The following is a 16,259-nucleotide window of genomic DNA, read 5'->3' on the forward strand; positions in this document are numbered from 1 at the left end:
GCACACAAGCTTACATCTAGAAAGGATCTTCTAAAAGAAATTGTTCGCTCATCTCAAGTAATGGAGTAACATGAAACACAGTGAGAATACCTCATTTGTTCCCAGAATTTTTTTTTTTTTTGATGGTTGCGCAAGGCTTACAGCTCAGAACTTTTTTTTTATTTTTTAAATTTTTTATTTTATTTATTTATTTATTTTTATTAGTTGGAGGCTAATTACTTCACAACATTTCAGTGGGTTTTGTCATACATTGATATGAATCAGCCATAGATTTACACGTATTCCCCATCCTGATCCCCCCTCCCAGCTCAGAACTTCTGACTCTACGCAGTGCTTTCTTATGTTGCTAAGTACTTTAATGCCATTACATGTACATTATTCCATCCCTAACCCTCTTCATTTAAGAAGAATATATTCCTGGAATTAATACTTGTATTGTTTCTAATCAAACTTTAAGCTCCTGAAAGCAATAGTAATGTTCTGTTTCTTTTGTACCTTAATATCCAACAGAAGAGTCCCAGGACACCAAATGTGTTTACAAATTGTCCAATCAATTGGAAGCCATGTCCAAATAGTCTATTTTGTATTTCACTCTTATTGTGGTGTTGTTTAGTCACTAAGTCTTGTCCAACTCCTTTGCGACCCCATGGATTGTAGCCCAGCAGTCTCCACTGTCCATAGTATTTCCCAGGGAAGAATTCTGGAGTGGGTTGTCATTTCCTTATCCAGGGGATCTTCCCGACCCAGGGACTGAACCCACGTCTACTGCTTGGCAGGTGGATTCTTTACCACTGGGCCACCAGGGAAGCCCAGTGGAATACTATTTACCCATGAAATGTGAACTACTGGAGAACACAGCCCTGTAGATGAAACTGCAAAACATTATATTAACAAAAGGAGCTGCTGACCTTAAAAATAAAAGAGTCAGAAACAAATTAACAAGCAGAATAAAATAGAGACAGACATAAATACAGAGAACAACTTTTGATTCCTGAACAGGAGCGGGGTTAGGGCTTTGGATGAAAGAGGTGAAGATTAAGGGGGATAGCCTTCTAGTTATAAAATAAATATCAGTGGGATGTAATGCACAGCATAGGGAATAGAATCAATAATATTGTGATAACTTTGTATAATGACAGATGATTACTAGACTTATTGTGATGATCAATTCCTAAAGTATATAAATGTCAGATAGCTCTATTGTTTAGCTGAACCAATATAATATTGCATATAAACTATACTTCAATAAAAACAAACAGAAAGGAAATGCATATAAAGGCCAGTCAGTATAATTCATCAGCAAAATATGGGTTTATTTAGATATAGCTGAGAAACTGCAATTCATGACAAGCAAGCTATATATAGGAAAAGCTGCAGGCAAGACCAACAAACCAAAGTTAATTTGGAGAAAGAGAAGAAAATTAGGAGGGATTTGTGTTGAATGAAAGTCAGTTGGAGAAAAGTGAAAGTTCAGGGCCATGATGGTTTCTCACTGATTGAGTAGCTGGGGGTAGTGGATTTCTTGTAGGAGATGAAATGTACATCTTTTACTGTTGAGCCTATGTTGTTGTTCAGTCACTTCAGTTGTGTCCGGCTCTTTGCAACCCCATGGACTGCTGCAGGCCAGGCTTCCCTGTCCTTTATCATCTCCTGGAGTTTGCTCAAACTCATGTCCACTGAGTCAGTGTTGCCATCCATTCTGTCATCCCCTTCTCCTCCTGCCTTCAATCTTTCCCAACATCAGGGTCTTTTCCAATGAGTTGGCTATTTGCATCAGGTGGCCAGAGTATTGGAGCTTCAGCTTCAGCATCAGTCCTTCCAATGAATATTCAGGGTTGATTTCCTTTAGGATTGACTGGTTTGATCTCCTTGCAGTCCAAGGGACTCTCAAGAGCCTTCTCTAGTACCACAGTGTGAAGGTATCAGTTCCTTGGCACTCAGTCTTTTTTATTGTACGGATCTCACATCTGTACATGATGGTTTTCCAGTAGTCGTGTTTCTGCCCATAGTTGATGGATATTTCCTATTGACGACTCTTCTGTTGAGGTCTATAATGTATGATTCTTCCTGTAAATTGACTTCCAGTGGTACTGTATGAGAGTTCCTCCTTCTGGCATCTTGACTCCATTTCAGTGAGGTCTCCCTTTGATAATTGTCACAAAATCAAGCCCAGAATACATCTTGCCTGATTCTATTATATGAAATTGCAAAATATGGAAAGTTAACACAGAGATGCATTAAATAACCACTGCTTGACTAAGGCCAGGGGTAGAGGAAAAGTTCAACTGCAAGAAAACTGAGGCAACTTTTCTTCAGTGATGGAAATAGTCTTTTTCTTGATTTTGGTGGTTGTTAAAATGGTGCACACTGTATAAAAACTATTTCAGATGCATCTTATTATGTATAAACACTATCTTAATAAAAAAGATAGAAAAAATACAAACTCAAAAAACCAATGAGGAAATAAGGATGTCAATTTATATTTAACCAAGTTTAAACATTAAAATATTATAATTTGCTATAATTAGTTGTGCCTGTGGGAGGAGATGAGCTCAAGGCCCTCCTACTCTGCCATCTTGGCCACTTCTCTAGCACTGTTCACTGACGGCCTCTCTGGTTTTGTAGTTAAAATAAACTTATTGTAGATAGTGTATGAGATGAGACTCATTTTGTGCTTTTCCAATCTCATATGCCTGTTTTTGCCTTTTATTTTGATTATTTAGACTAGAGTTTCTCAAATAGCATTGGCATTTTTGTCAGACAGCTCTTGTTGTATGTGTGGATCCATTGTGTGCACTGCATTCTTGGCCTCCTCTCACTATTTGTTGTTAGCACCACTCCTTTCTTCACTTCTGGTCTCCACAATTGTAACATACAAAAATATTTCTGGACAACAAATGTTGTCAAATTTGTTCTGGGTGTCAAAATGGACATCTTTTCCTTCATCAATAAGACTTATTTAAACAACACACAGTTACACTATGGATATGATCAGTCTACCTACACCCAGACTTGGTTTCTTTTATTATACATGGAAGAGTATTTGGATCAGAGACCACATGCCTTTAAAACCTCAATCTTAAAAATCTGGGCTGTTTAAAGACCATGTTGGCTATGTTCTGCTCTATGGTTTTAAATATGCATCTTTTGGTTTTCACAGTTAATGTTCAAATAATAGTATGCTACTTCACATATAAAATAAAAAATCATAAACATCTATTTCTAGTTTACCTCTCCATATATTTCTTCTATTTTACCATGCAGTTTATTTCAAAATATTTTATAAATCCCTGTATATTGTCACTATACTTTTCTTCCCTACTTCCTTTTTTTTTCTATTTTCATAACATTTTATATAACTCATAAAACAGTGCTTGTATAAAAAATTCACACAAAATTGCTGGAGAGCATACAATTATCTCCAACTGACAGGAAGAGCCTCTCCATTTCACACCTTCCTGATTCCCACTCCTTTTTTGGGAAGGTGCACAGCATGTGGGATCTTGGTTCCCTGACCAAGGAACAAACCCGTGCACCTGCAGTGGAAGCAGAGTCTTAGCCACTGGACCACCAGGGAATTGCCTCTACTACATATCATCTATCTACTCAGCACAAGCTGGAATCAAGATCACTGGGAGAAATATCAAGAACCTCAGATATGCAGATGATACCACCCTTATGGCAGAATGTGAAGAGGAAGTGCCTCTTGATGAATGTGAAAGAGGAGAGTGAAAAAGCTGGCTTAAAACTCAACATTCAAAACACAAAGATCATGGCACCTGATCCCATCACTTCATGGCAAATAGATGGGAAAAAACGGACAATGGAAACAGTGAAGACTTTATTTTCTTCGGCTCCAAAATCACTGCAGATGGTGACTACAGCCGTGAAATTAAAAGACGCTTGCTCCTTGTAAGAAAAGCTGTGACAAACCTAGACAACATATTAAAAGACAGAGACATTACTTTGCTGACAAAGGTCCTATAGTCAAAACTATGGTTTTTCCAGTAGTCGTGTATGGATGTGAGATTTGGACCATAAAGAAAGCTGAGTGCCGAAGAATTGATGCTTTTGAACTGTGGTGTTGGAGAAGATTCTTGAGAGTCCCTTGGATTGCAAGGAGATCTGAAGATCTGCTGCTGAAGCTCCAATACTTTGGCCACCTGATGTGAAGAACAGGACTCATTGGAAAAGACCCTGATGATGGGAAAGATTGAGGACAGAAGGAGAAGGGGACGACAGAGGATGAGATGCTTGGATGACATCACCGACTCAATGGACATGAGTTTGAGCAAGCTCCAGGAGTTGGTGATGGACAGGGAAACCTGGAGTGCTGTAGTCCATGGGTTTGCAAAGAGTCAGATACGACTGAGTGACTGAACTGAAATGAGCTGATCTACAAAGTGAGGCAGAATAAGAGCTCAGTGATCTCCAATTCAGGGTCTTAAAATCCTCCTCTTCAATCAGGCAAGAAATAACCATGTGGGGGCAAAGGTGGAAACTGAGGCCATCTCTGCAGGAACCTGAGTGGCCATGTTGTGGTGTGGTCAAGACAGTGATTCAGCATTTAAACAGCTAATCCATTTACCTCTAAGTAGATCCCATTGGTGGGGCTTCCCTAGTGGCTCAGCAGGTAAAGAATTGGCCTGCAATGCAGGAAACTCAGGTCCAGTCCCTGGGTTGGGAAGATCCTTTGAAGAAGGGAATGCCTCCCACACAGTATTCTTGCCTGAAGAATTCCATGGACAGAAAAGCCTGGTGGACCTCAGTCCATGGGGTCACAAAGAGTTGGACACGACTAACACTTTCACTTTTTTCAGATCCCATTGGTTGGTAGATGATTGCTGTTGATGTGGTGCTTCCTCCCCTTAAACGTAAAAAGGAAAGGAAGCTTTGGGGCCAACACTGAAAAGGGAGAGGCAAAATAACATTCATGACACTGGACACAACTTTGTTCCCTGTCAACCATGTATTGTCATGTAGACATAGCCAAAGTGGACTGAAGCAGGTGTTGAACACAGTACATTCATGACTATCTTCATACATTCCTTTAAAACTTTGCTGTTGTTATTTAGTCACTCAGTCATGTCTGACTCTTTTGCCACTTCATGGACTGTAGCCCATCAGGCTCCTCTGTCCGTGAGATTTCCCAGGCAAGAATACTGGAGTGGGTTGTCATTTCCTTCTCCAAGGAATCTTCTCAATCCAGAGATCAAATCCATGTTTCCTGCATTGTCAGGTGGATTCTTTACCCCTGAGCCAGCAGGAAAGCCCTCTTTTAAAACTCACTAACAGAGAAAAATGAGGAACACTACCACCTATTGTGACTTGCTATTTTACTCAACATCAGAATGTGTCTGTGCTGCTTCTTTAGTCCTCTGGATATGAGAGGGGAAATAATTCCAAAAAACCCACAAACAAGTAAAAATTAAAAAATTAGATGGGGAGGGAGAAGAGGTTTTGCCATCAGATTTTATGGAAAATATTAAATTTTGAAAAAAAAATGTGTTTTGTATTTCTATTACTTCATGTAAAAAAACAAAAAAAAAAACCCAAAAGCCAAAACTTACCCTGGAGCCCACCTTTATGGCAGGAGCTCTGAGGACACCACCCAGACAGATACAGGACTTGCAGGTGGTTCTGCTAAGTCAGTCCAGAGAGACAAGAAACAGCTCACAGAGTGCATCCACCTCTCTTCACTGGACCCTTTGTCCATTTTTTTGTCTATAGCTTCTGTTACCAAGTTTAGAACATGAATACCAGACTGGTTAATATTGTCTCATATTTTTTCTTTGTACATTTTGTCTCTATTATCTCTTCTGCATTATTTCTCTCATTCTTTAATTTAAATAAGCTGCATTTCTATATCATTATCTACATAAGTTTTTTTTTTTTCCCCTGCAGTGGCAAATCTGCTATAAACCCATTCAGTGACTTTTAATTTTTATTCAGATATTATTTATTTTTGCTCTAGAAATCCACTAATTTCTTTTTTTAACCTTCCTTTTCTTTGTTTTTTCTCTCTCCTTTAACATATTTATAATATTGTTTCAATATTTTTAGCTTTATAATTACATCATCTCTGTAAATTTCTGAGTCTGCTTGTGCTAACTAGCTTTTCTCCTGGTTGTGGGTCACATTTTCCAGCATCTAAGTATGGGTATTGGTTTTTTGTTAGATGTTGAGAATCTTACAATGTTGGAAATCTAGGTTTTTTGATAGTTGTTTTGGTTTAAAGAGTGTTTTTGTTCATTTGGGCTGCTGAAACAAAATATTACAGGCTGAGTAGCTTATAAACAATGGAAATTTCTTTCTCACAATTCTGGAGACTGAAATTCCAAGATCAAGGCACTAGCAGAGTTGCTTTCTGGAGAGGCCCTTCCTCCAGGTTCATTACTAGTGACTTCTAGCTCTGTCCTGACATAATGGAAAGGTGAGAGGTTTTGTGGGGTCTCTTTTATAAGAACCGTAAACCCGTTCACGAGGGCTCTGCTCTCATTTGACCTTCAGTTCCGTTCAGTTCAGTCACTCAGTCGTGTCCGACTCTTTGCGACCCCATCAATCACAGCGCGCCAGGCCTCCCTGTCCATCACCAACTCCCGGAGTTTACTCAAACTCATGTCCATCGAGTCGGTGATGCCATCCAGCCATCTTATCCTCTGTCGTCCCCTTCTCCTCCTGCCCCCAGTCCCTCCCAGCATCAGGGTCTTTTCCAATGAGTCAGTTCTTCACATCAGGTGGCCAAAGTATTGGAGTTTCAGCTTCAGCATCAGTCCTTCCAATGAACACACAGGACTGATCTCCTTTAGCATTTGACCTTAGCACCTCCCAAAGGTCCTACTTCCTAATAGCATCATCAGTGAGGGTTGGGATTTCAACAGATCAGTGAGGGAGGGGCACAAAAGTTCACACCAAAGAGAGGAGTATGTGAGTTTGTTTTGGCAAGCCAGTAAGGTATGTTTTGATCAGGCTGTCCCTCTCAAGATTTGTTTTCAGTTTCTTAAGGTAGATCTCAAGTAACCTTATCTCCAGGGCTAGTTTGGTATCACTAATTATATATGGCTATCCTGGAGATCCTCCTGAATACCAGATACTGAATATAGTCTCTCCATTCTGGCTGGCTATGAAACTGTTAGTCACCCAATTGTGTTCTACTCTGTGTGATCTCATGGACTGTAGCCTGCCGGGCTCCTATGTCCATGGGATTTTTCAGGCAAGTATAATGGAGTGAGTTGCCATTTCCTCCTCCAGAGGATCTTCCCAATCCAGGAATTGAACACATCTCCTGAATTGGCAGTTGGGTTTTTTACCACTGAGCTACCTGGGAAACCCCTGTTTCAACTACATGAGCTTTCAAACCCACATTTACCTGTCTTCACCTGTCTCTCTTACTGTACTGTGAGCTCATTTTGACCAGGGACAGTGTATAATTCATCTGTTTTCTTGGAATCATGGTACAGGGCCTGGCACATAGGAAAGAAAAACAAAAATTATTGAGCTTTTTTTTGTTTTTTTAATTTCCAGTAACCAACATCTAGGTTATGGAGTTCTAATATAAAAGTAAATACAAATTTAACAACAATAAAAACATCCACTAAAGTAAAACATCACAAGTAATCTTATCTTCATATACACAAAATAGGGCATACAACCATACATAAGATTTACAATTATGCAAAAAGAAAATTATAAATAAATACTTCATTAGTCACTAGCATTAGAAAGTCCTCATTGACAAAAGACAAAGTGTCCCTGGTCTTGGAATTAGATTCTCACTCTTATCTTAGATTCTATTGTAAGCAGCTAGATCTGAGGATTTTCTGCTAGTTTTCTTAGCTTTTACCCACAAAACACTTCATCTAGAAGGGCTGGAGTAAAAATATAAATATTTAATTACTGTTTTGGAGAACAGAGGTCTTGCTGTTGAGCTATTATCTCTGCAAGACTAGACTGTGGTGTGTTTTCTCTGGTTTGTGCCTGATTCTGATAATGGGTCTCCTTTTTCAGTCTTAATTTCATCTGTATGTTTACAGTTTAGAGGATTATGTTTCCGTTTTGGCTCAAACTCAAGTTTCTGTTATAATAGTCTGCTTAGACCTTCAAATCCTGTCTTAGATTTAGGTCTGGACTTTCTGCCAAGTGGCCATGGCCTTGGATCCCTACTTTAGGTTCTTCTTGGCTATATCCTTCCTATCTATTGATGTTTCACACCGCGTCTTGAACTACTGCTTCTTCCAGGTTCAGAGACTGCACTTATACACATGGACCTTGCCTGTTTACTCATTTTTGCAACCTTAGCACCATATCAAGGATTTGTTTCCATTAGGGATAATGGATAGATGGATAATGGATAGATTTGCTTCCATTAGGGATAAATAGATAGGCATATTTGATAGATGATTGTTGTTAAATGTTGACCCTGAAGGGCCATCACCATTTTCTGTATGTGCTCTGCATTGTTCTCTCAGCTCAATAGCCTATGTCTGCTGGGTCTGCTCTCAGATATGTCTCAGTCTTTCTGGATAGAGGAGGAAGGATGTAACCATGGGTAAAGTGTGACCAAACTGCAAGGTCTCACCAACAAAATCTGAGCTTTAACATTTTGTTAATAATGGCTATGAGGTTTGAAGAGACAGGTTTCCTGCTAATATGGTTGAATGGATAGTAAATTATAATAATCTCACTATTAAATGTCTCATAGAAAATGTATTATATTAAAATAATTCAGTTAATTTAAAATACATACACCTGTGTGTACATAGTGTAAAAAGAAATGTGAAGAATTATAAATTATGGTTATTATCATCTACCTTCTGGTAAACCTTTGATAATAACATTTATTTACTCTAGCACTAAGCACTAATATTCCCTACTTGTGAAGAGTAAAATCTTTATTTACATTTTTCCTTAGGCTCTATAACTTCGAAGATTTGTACAGGGCTCGTTTCCAACTTCGTCATTGCAGGATTTGAAGACTATATGTTGTAAAAAGCCAGTATATAAGCCATTTCTTATTTTAATCTTTACACATGCTAGGAATTAGCATTCATAATATGCACCTTTTAATACAAGAAATCATCATTTAACGTCTAAAACCTTGGCTTCCTTTTCTCCATGTGGCAAAGCAAAGAAAAAGAAAAATTACAACAAAGAAGAAAGAAGATAGCTGTACCTCTTTTCCAAAAAAGATTCATTTATCCCCAATTCATTTGGTCTCCTTCCCATTTGGAGTCTAGTGCTGCATTAATTAATATAGTAGCCACAAGGCACATGTGACTATTGAGCACTTGAAATGTACATAGTTCCAACTGAAAAATGCTGTAAATATAAAATACACACTGGATTTCAAAGCTGTTATTGTTGCTTAGTCACTCAGTTGTATTCAAGTGTTCTGTGCCCCACGGACTGTAGCCTGCTAGACTCCTCTGTGCAGGTGATTTCCCAGGCAAGCATATTGGAGCAGGTTGCCATTTCCTCCTCCAGGGAATCTTTCTGACCCAGAGATTGAACTTGGGTTTCCTGTGTCTCTTGTGTTGCAGGCAGATTCTTTACTGTTGAGACACCAGGGATTTCAAAGATGTAGCACATAAAAAGAATGTACACTATTTCACTATTAAATTATTTTATATTCATTATGTACTGTAATGATAATGTTTAGATTATATTGGAGTAAATAAAATACACTATTATAATTAACTTTTTAATTTTTGATTTGGCTACCAAAACCCCAAAATTAAATATGTGGTTCAAATGGAGAGAAATATTCTAGAAGACATCTCCCTTTGTATCACCCATTTTAGAGAAATAAAGCCATTGCTAAATCTGTTTACCTTGTTTATCAAATGAGTCTGTCAATACTGCTTTGATATGGGCCACAAACGTATAAATGTATATAAACAAAACAACATAAAGCTTTCAGACATATATTTTAAAAATGTGAACATTGTACTGATCTATTTTGGGAGACAAAGTTATGTAAAATTTCCTTAGTCCTGGAAAAGTATGTGCTCTAAATCTCGCAATGTAACTCAATTAAAAATTTTTTTTACATTCATGTTTTTTCTACTGGAGAGATTTGGGCTTGATATGCAAACACTATTACCCTAATACAGATCTGTCCACAAAGTTTTAAGTTAGTACATTAATACAATATTGTTAAAACTTGAAGACTTTAATATTTTCTAAGATTTAGTGGCTTAAATTTAATTTAGAGGAATATTATATCTGTATTTGTAAGACCTTCCCACTGGCATCCAGTTATGCACATTTTAGACTAGATAGGATTTTTGTCATGCTAAAATCTTTGGGAAAATGAAATTTGGGGGAGATCTTTCATTTGAGCCTTGTGTATTCCTGGAATTAATGTTTGTATTCCTCCAAATGAAACTTTGAGCCACTGAAAACAGCAATAATGTTTTAATATCTTTGTACTTTAATAGCTAACAGAATTCCCAGAGATACAAGAAACTCTGGGAATGAAACTGTCCAATGAAAAGAAAACAATGTCCATCTAGTCTGTTTTATATTTCAGAATTATTACTAGATCATATTTAAAATGCTTGCAGTTCTTTAACTCATTAGCAAAGCTCTATTTGCATACCAGAAATGGTGACACTCTGGATTCAAATGATAGGTGGTAATGAAAATTCAGAAGTCTCTTAAATCTAATAAAATTCATTGATAACACATGAGCAATTCAGGCGAACACCCTGCCTTTTTGCAATGTACATTGCCAGAAATCACCTTGCTTTCTAGAAGAGAAGATAGAGACAAAGGCCCAGACAAGAACAGAGCAGGGACCAGAAACAGAAGCAGTGACAAAGAGAGACAATCATGTGGTTGAAGGATAACAGAAAAAGACCCAGTTAAAGACCGGTAGCAACTCTTCACCATTCAGAACTGAAATGTCAACTCTTATTTTTATTTTCCAGTATGTTCCTTACTGTGGAAATAATAAGACGTTACACATTATACAACACAATCCACCAAATATCCACAGTTGTATACTTCACATTATAAATTTTATGTCATATTAACAGTTGGCTATTCAGGAAAGTAAATCTCTCACTTTAGAGCCTGCCCTCAGGAAGCATAGTATTTTATACAAAATAGGATAATAGGTGTGAGAAAAAAGGAGAAAGGGCCAAGAAAATTCCTGATTGAGGAGTGAGAGAAAGAGAAACTCTAAATGAAACTTCAGCATTATTAAAGGGAGACACATAGACAGTTTATCCAGTTTGAGAGTAAAACTTATGAACTTCAGTCCACTCATCCATTATTGATTAAAAAATCATCCTACTTTACGAATGCAGAGATTCAGTTGTCTTAATTACCATCCTTTCTTCAGTAACCTCTGGATTCCTTGCTTAATCTCCTGGGTTCGCACCCCATAGACAATGGGGTTGAGGGCTGCAGGAATGACATGGTGGAGGACATTGAGCAAGACTGGCACGTCAGGGGACACCTTCTTCTTTGCCACATGAGTGAGGACAAAGACCAGGAGGATGGTGCTGAAGAAGAGGATCAGGATGAAGTGGGAGCCACATGTGCTTAGGGCCTTGGCCACAGCTCCTTCTGACTTGAGTCTCAGCACAGCCCTTAGTATGAGGGTATAGGAGAGGAAGATGAGGATTAGGTCAGATTCCAGCAGGGTCCAGCCTCCAGCAAACTGGTAGACACGATTGATGGTGACATCATCACAGGATAGCCTGGACACAGACATATTGGCACAGATGCAGTTCTCAATGACATTTCTCCCACAATAATGGAGTCGTATAGAGAGGATGGGGATGGGCACTGTGAAAAGGACATTTCTGGCTAAAATAAAGATGGTTGCCTTTGCAACAAATTGGTCTGTGATGATGGATGGGTACCTCAGTGGTTGGCAGACAGCCACATAGCAGTCATAGGCCATGACCATGAATGTGCAGGACTCCATGGCAAGGAAGCAATTCATGATGTACATCTGAAGGAAACAGGTAAAGAAGCTGATGGATCTGAGATCAAACCAAAAGATGGCCAGGACCTTGGGGATGACGGTGAGGCAGAGCACCATGTCCAACAGGGAGAGCAGGCTGAGCAGGTAGTACATGGGCTCGTGCAGAGAGGCCTCCAGCCGGATGGTGATGAGGAGGGTGGCGTTGGCCCCCATGGCCAGGAGGAAGAGGAGACTGAGGGGCAGGGACAGCCAGTGCTGCCAGGTGGGTGACCTGACGAAACAGTTCAGGAGGAAGTCTGAAATCTCAGCGGAGATGCTGCCATTTTGGTGTGCTGTCATATTTTGTCATATATTTCTACAGCTTTCTTTTAGTGATCTGTAAAATTAGGATAAAATTTAGCTACTGATTCAAAGTGCATGAAGATACTGTAGAATAAGTTGCTTTAGTTAAGTGAAACTGTTGCATCCTAGCAGATTTTCCAGAGCCAAGAAAATTTATTTGTATAACCTTTGTGCCATACTACTGGTATATTCCTTTTATGTTAAAAAAACAGAAGTGGAGTGATATGACTTGTCTATATATGCTGGATTTATTCAAGATTTATTAGAGCTTTTAAATCTTTATAGAAACTAAAAGAAGGAGAAAAGAACTTAGAAAACTACTTTGTGAAAGGTGAATCTCCAAATTTGTACTCCTAAGTTTCTTCCTCTTTTTTGCTTTTATGGACTACACAAACTACTATACATATGATTAAACTATAGCAGTACAACCAAATAAGCAGCAGATCCTGGCACAGACTAAGGACAGAAGAAAATGGCTCTAACTCCTCAGCTACTCCAATCTGACAATTCACTTATACTTGTTTTTCTTTAATTAGGTAATTTTAAAACTATACACTGAAAATAAAGTTAGTTAATCTGCTTTTTGCTTAAAAATTCATTTTGATTTGATAGGTACAGAATTGAAAATAATTGCTTTTTTTCTCTTTGTCAGATTTTCATATTAGCAGGATTCCTAACTTTTGGAAGAAACAACCTTAAAAGGATAGTGAGAAAAATCTCATAGCTATGTGGGAGCAATACCTGTCATTAAAGATGAAAAGCTGATTCTTCTGATTACAATAGTGTGAGGAAGTTGAAGTCCACCTCTAGAGTCCTTCCATCTCCAATCTGTTTCCCTTTGCCGTCTTAAAAATTACAACCCCAAATCTCACCATCTCCAGGATACTTTTCTTATCTGAGGATTTTAAAGTAATTCCTGAAAGAACTCATAATTCCCTGCATAGAGGCAGGGAAAATCTTGAAATGACCTTCAGAGGGTACTAGAATAATTAGCAATTCAGACAAGAATATCCACGGGGAAACCTAGAGGAAGAAACATGATTTTCATCTCCTGAAGTGCTTTGGGATAATTATTTCTAGTAATAAGATGACATTTCTGAGAACAATGCAAAAAGATGATTTTGCCTCTTTTCCTACTAACTGACCATTCTTTTCTCCTCTTTTTTTCTGGAAGGTTTGTTCCTACATGTTCTTCAATCCATGTCATTCAAAAAGCACTGAACAACCTGCTCAACCTTAGAAGTAAAGAAGCATCAGTTTCTCACCCTCTCCTTTTCCATTTTTGCTTGCAATCAAAACTTGCCAGTTACAGTGCTAGGGCTGAGGACCTGGGGCTAATGGTTACTGGTTCTAGACAGGAGTAGGAAAAAGACAGGAAAGTTGAAGATTCAAGACTAACGTGGAGACATAGACACCCAAGCTTTTTCCTAAGGTGCAGGTTAAGCCACAGCATAGCACTATGGAAGCCCTGTTTCATGAAGTGGAAAGGTTGTTAGGGATCACCTAACTCCACAAAGGGCTTTCCTGGTGGCTCAGTGGTAAAGAATCCACCTGCCAGTGCAGGAGACATGGGTTGGATCCCTGGGTCAGGAAAATCCCCTGGAAAAAGAAATGGCAACCCACTCCACTATCCTTGCCTGGGAAATCCTATGGACAGAAGAGCCTGGGAGGCTACAGCTCATCAGGTCATGAAAAGTCAGACATGACTTACTGACTAAACAACAAAACTGCACCAAACTCAGCTAGACCTGTAAGGCATCTCTCCAAAATTAGAGACATTATTGAGGGTATCCAGTGCCAGATACCTCACTGATCTTTGAGCATTATTCTCTCATTTTGGCAGCCATAGCTTTTTGAAACTCTTTAATCTGAAAATCAATCTGATTTGAAAACTGAGGAACTATTTTCAGATCCCCACTGACCCCTAGTTGTGGTCTCTGTCCTCAATCTGTGAAGTTATATAGACTAAGTTAAATTTCTACTCCATGACTGAAGCATTTGTGGGCAGAAGGTTTGCCTTAGGGCACCTAAATGTCCATATTTATAGTTGTAAATACCCAATTTTTACAAATGGGCTCTAAATGATGCACTTTCCAACTCTTCCACTATTTATTAATCTCCTACGGGCAAACTCCAGCTTCTCTGCATCTCTATTGCCACCAAGAGATGCCACCAAAGAAGAGAAGGACAAAGGAGAGAAGGAGGTCCCAGAGCAGAGGATCTCACCTGTGCTTACTCACCTGAGACAGGAGGCAGTACCTACCACATGGTTTTCTGACTACTTCAGCAGTACTGACTCAGGAATAGTGGGGAACACAGATCGCCAATGAAGGTGTAGGTCTTTCCTGAATTCTGGTTAATCTTGGTACAGCTGCCTCTCAGGCACCCTTCACTCAGACTCGCTTGCCAAAGATGTGAAGATGGGGTCTGGCCCCATGGATACTGGAGCCTTGGATAGTTCCTGAAGTACCTGGGGTAGTTATACCTCTGGAGCCTAAGGGACTCTGCCCCTTGGGAACTTCTCCAATGTTGCTCCCATTGGAACAAAAAGCCATTCTGGAATAGGAAGGCAGGCAGATGGGAGAAGAAATTATCTTTCTTTTCAAAAGAAAGTACTTCTAATGATGGAGTCATACATACACTGGGTGCTCTGTAGGCAGTTAGTTCATTTCCTGGGTTTGAGTGTCTTACATACATCCCTACATGTTCATACTAATTTGTACATGCACACTTGGTACTTCCATAGATTCAGTAACTTCCTTCAGAAGTTCTCTTGGATTTCCCGTACCTGCTGTTAGATAGGTACATCCTGAATCATGCTATTGAATAGGTCAAGGTTATCATGAATTTATCATGACATTGTAATGATAAAAATGTAAGAGAAAACTGAACAAAATATTATTGAGAAAGTGCAATGTGTTTTTCAGAAAGAAAATTCTGCATTAATTTCTGCTTTTTAAAGGATTCTTAAATGGGATTTGATTACAACTGATTTTTAGGAAATATAGTTTATTTTTTTATTTTAATTTTGAAATTTATAGGAATTAAACATCTATCTCAAGTTATGGGGACAGACATTATCAGTTTCTCTAAGGCTCTTTGTTTTATTTTTATTTCTCTTCTGCATGCTTCAACATTCCTCCTTGTTGTCTCCCTTTCAGAAAAGTAAAAACTCAAGTGCACTTAAAATGTATTTCTAATTAGTTACTAGTATGCTTATGGCAACCCACTCCAGTGTTCTTGCCTGGAGAATCCCATGGATAGAGGAGCCTGGTGGGCTACAGTCCACAGGGTTGCAAAGAGTCGGACGCGACTGAGCGACTAGACTTAGACTTATGCTTATTTACTTGTATGCTCATTTATGGGAGGATAGTTTGGATGTTGAATTTATATAAAGGTCATTGGGTTGTAAGTCTGATGCCACTTAATTTTCCACCAACCCTAAATATTAAAAATATATACATGCTCCTATATGCTCATATATGTGATTTCATTATTTTAAACTGTTGTTCAATTTCTGTTACATGCATTTGCCCCTTTTCATACAAGCAGCCAACACCCATGTGACCTATAATTAATAGCATAAATTAATTACAGCTACTATCAATATCATTGTACATCTCTCTTTATGGACTTAGTAACTGTATATATATGATTTTTTTCAGTTATAAAAATATAAACATATTTAAATATAAGTATCAGATTTCCCTGATGGCTCAGACAGTCAAAAATCTTCCTGCAATGCAGGAGACTCAGGTTTGATCCCTGAGTCACGAAGATCCCCTGGAGAAAGGAATGGCTACCCACTCCAGTATTCTTGCCTGAAGAATTCCATGGACAGAGGAGCTAATTTGACTAAGAATTACCAAATTTCTCTCCAAAATATCTGCAAAATCTCAGAAGAAATTCCTGAGTTTTTTTTTTTCACATTCTTTATACCTTTTGATACTTTTTTTGAAAACTCAATGGATATAAAATA

At 38.5% G+C, this 16,259-nt stretch overlaps 1 protein-coding gene across 1 annotated transcript; it reads right to left on the reverse strand.

The window, feature by feature from the left end:
- Nucleotides 1-11,329: 11,329 nt before the first annotated feature.
- Nucleotides 11,330-12,277, reverse strand: LOC122695747 (olfactory receptor 56A3-like). The gene has a single exon (XM_043905799.1). It carries the CDS (start codon nt 12,275-12,277, stop codon nt 11,330-11,332), a length of 948 nt encoding a protein of 315 aa, XP_043761734.1.
- Nucleotides 12,278-16,259: the final 3,982 nt, after the last annotated feature.

This window comes from Cervus elaphus, chromosome 1, assembly GCF_910594005.1.
Source record: "Cervus elaphus chromosome 1, mCerEla1.1, whole genome shotgun sequence".
NCBI lineage: Eukaryota > Metazoa > Chordata > Mammalia > Artiodactyla > Cervidae > Cervus > Cervus elaphus.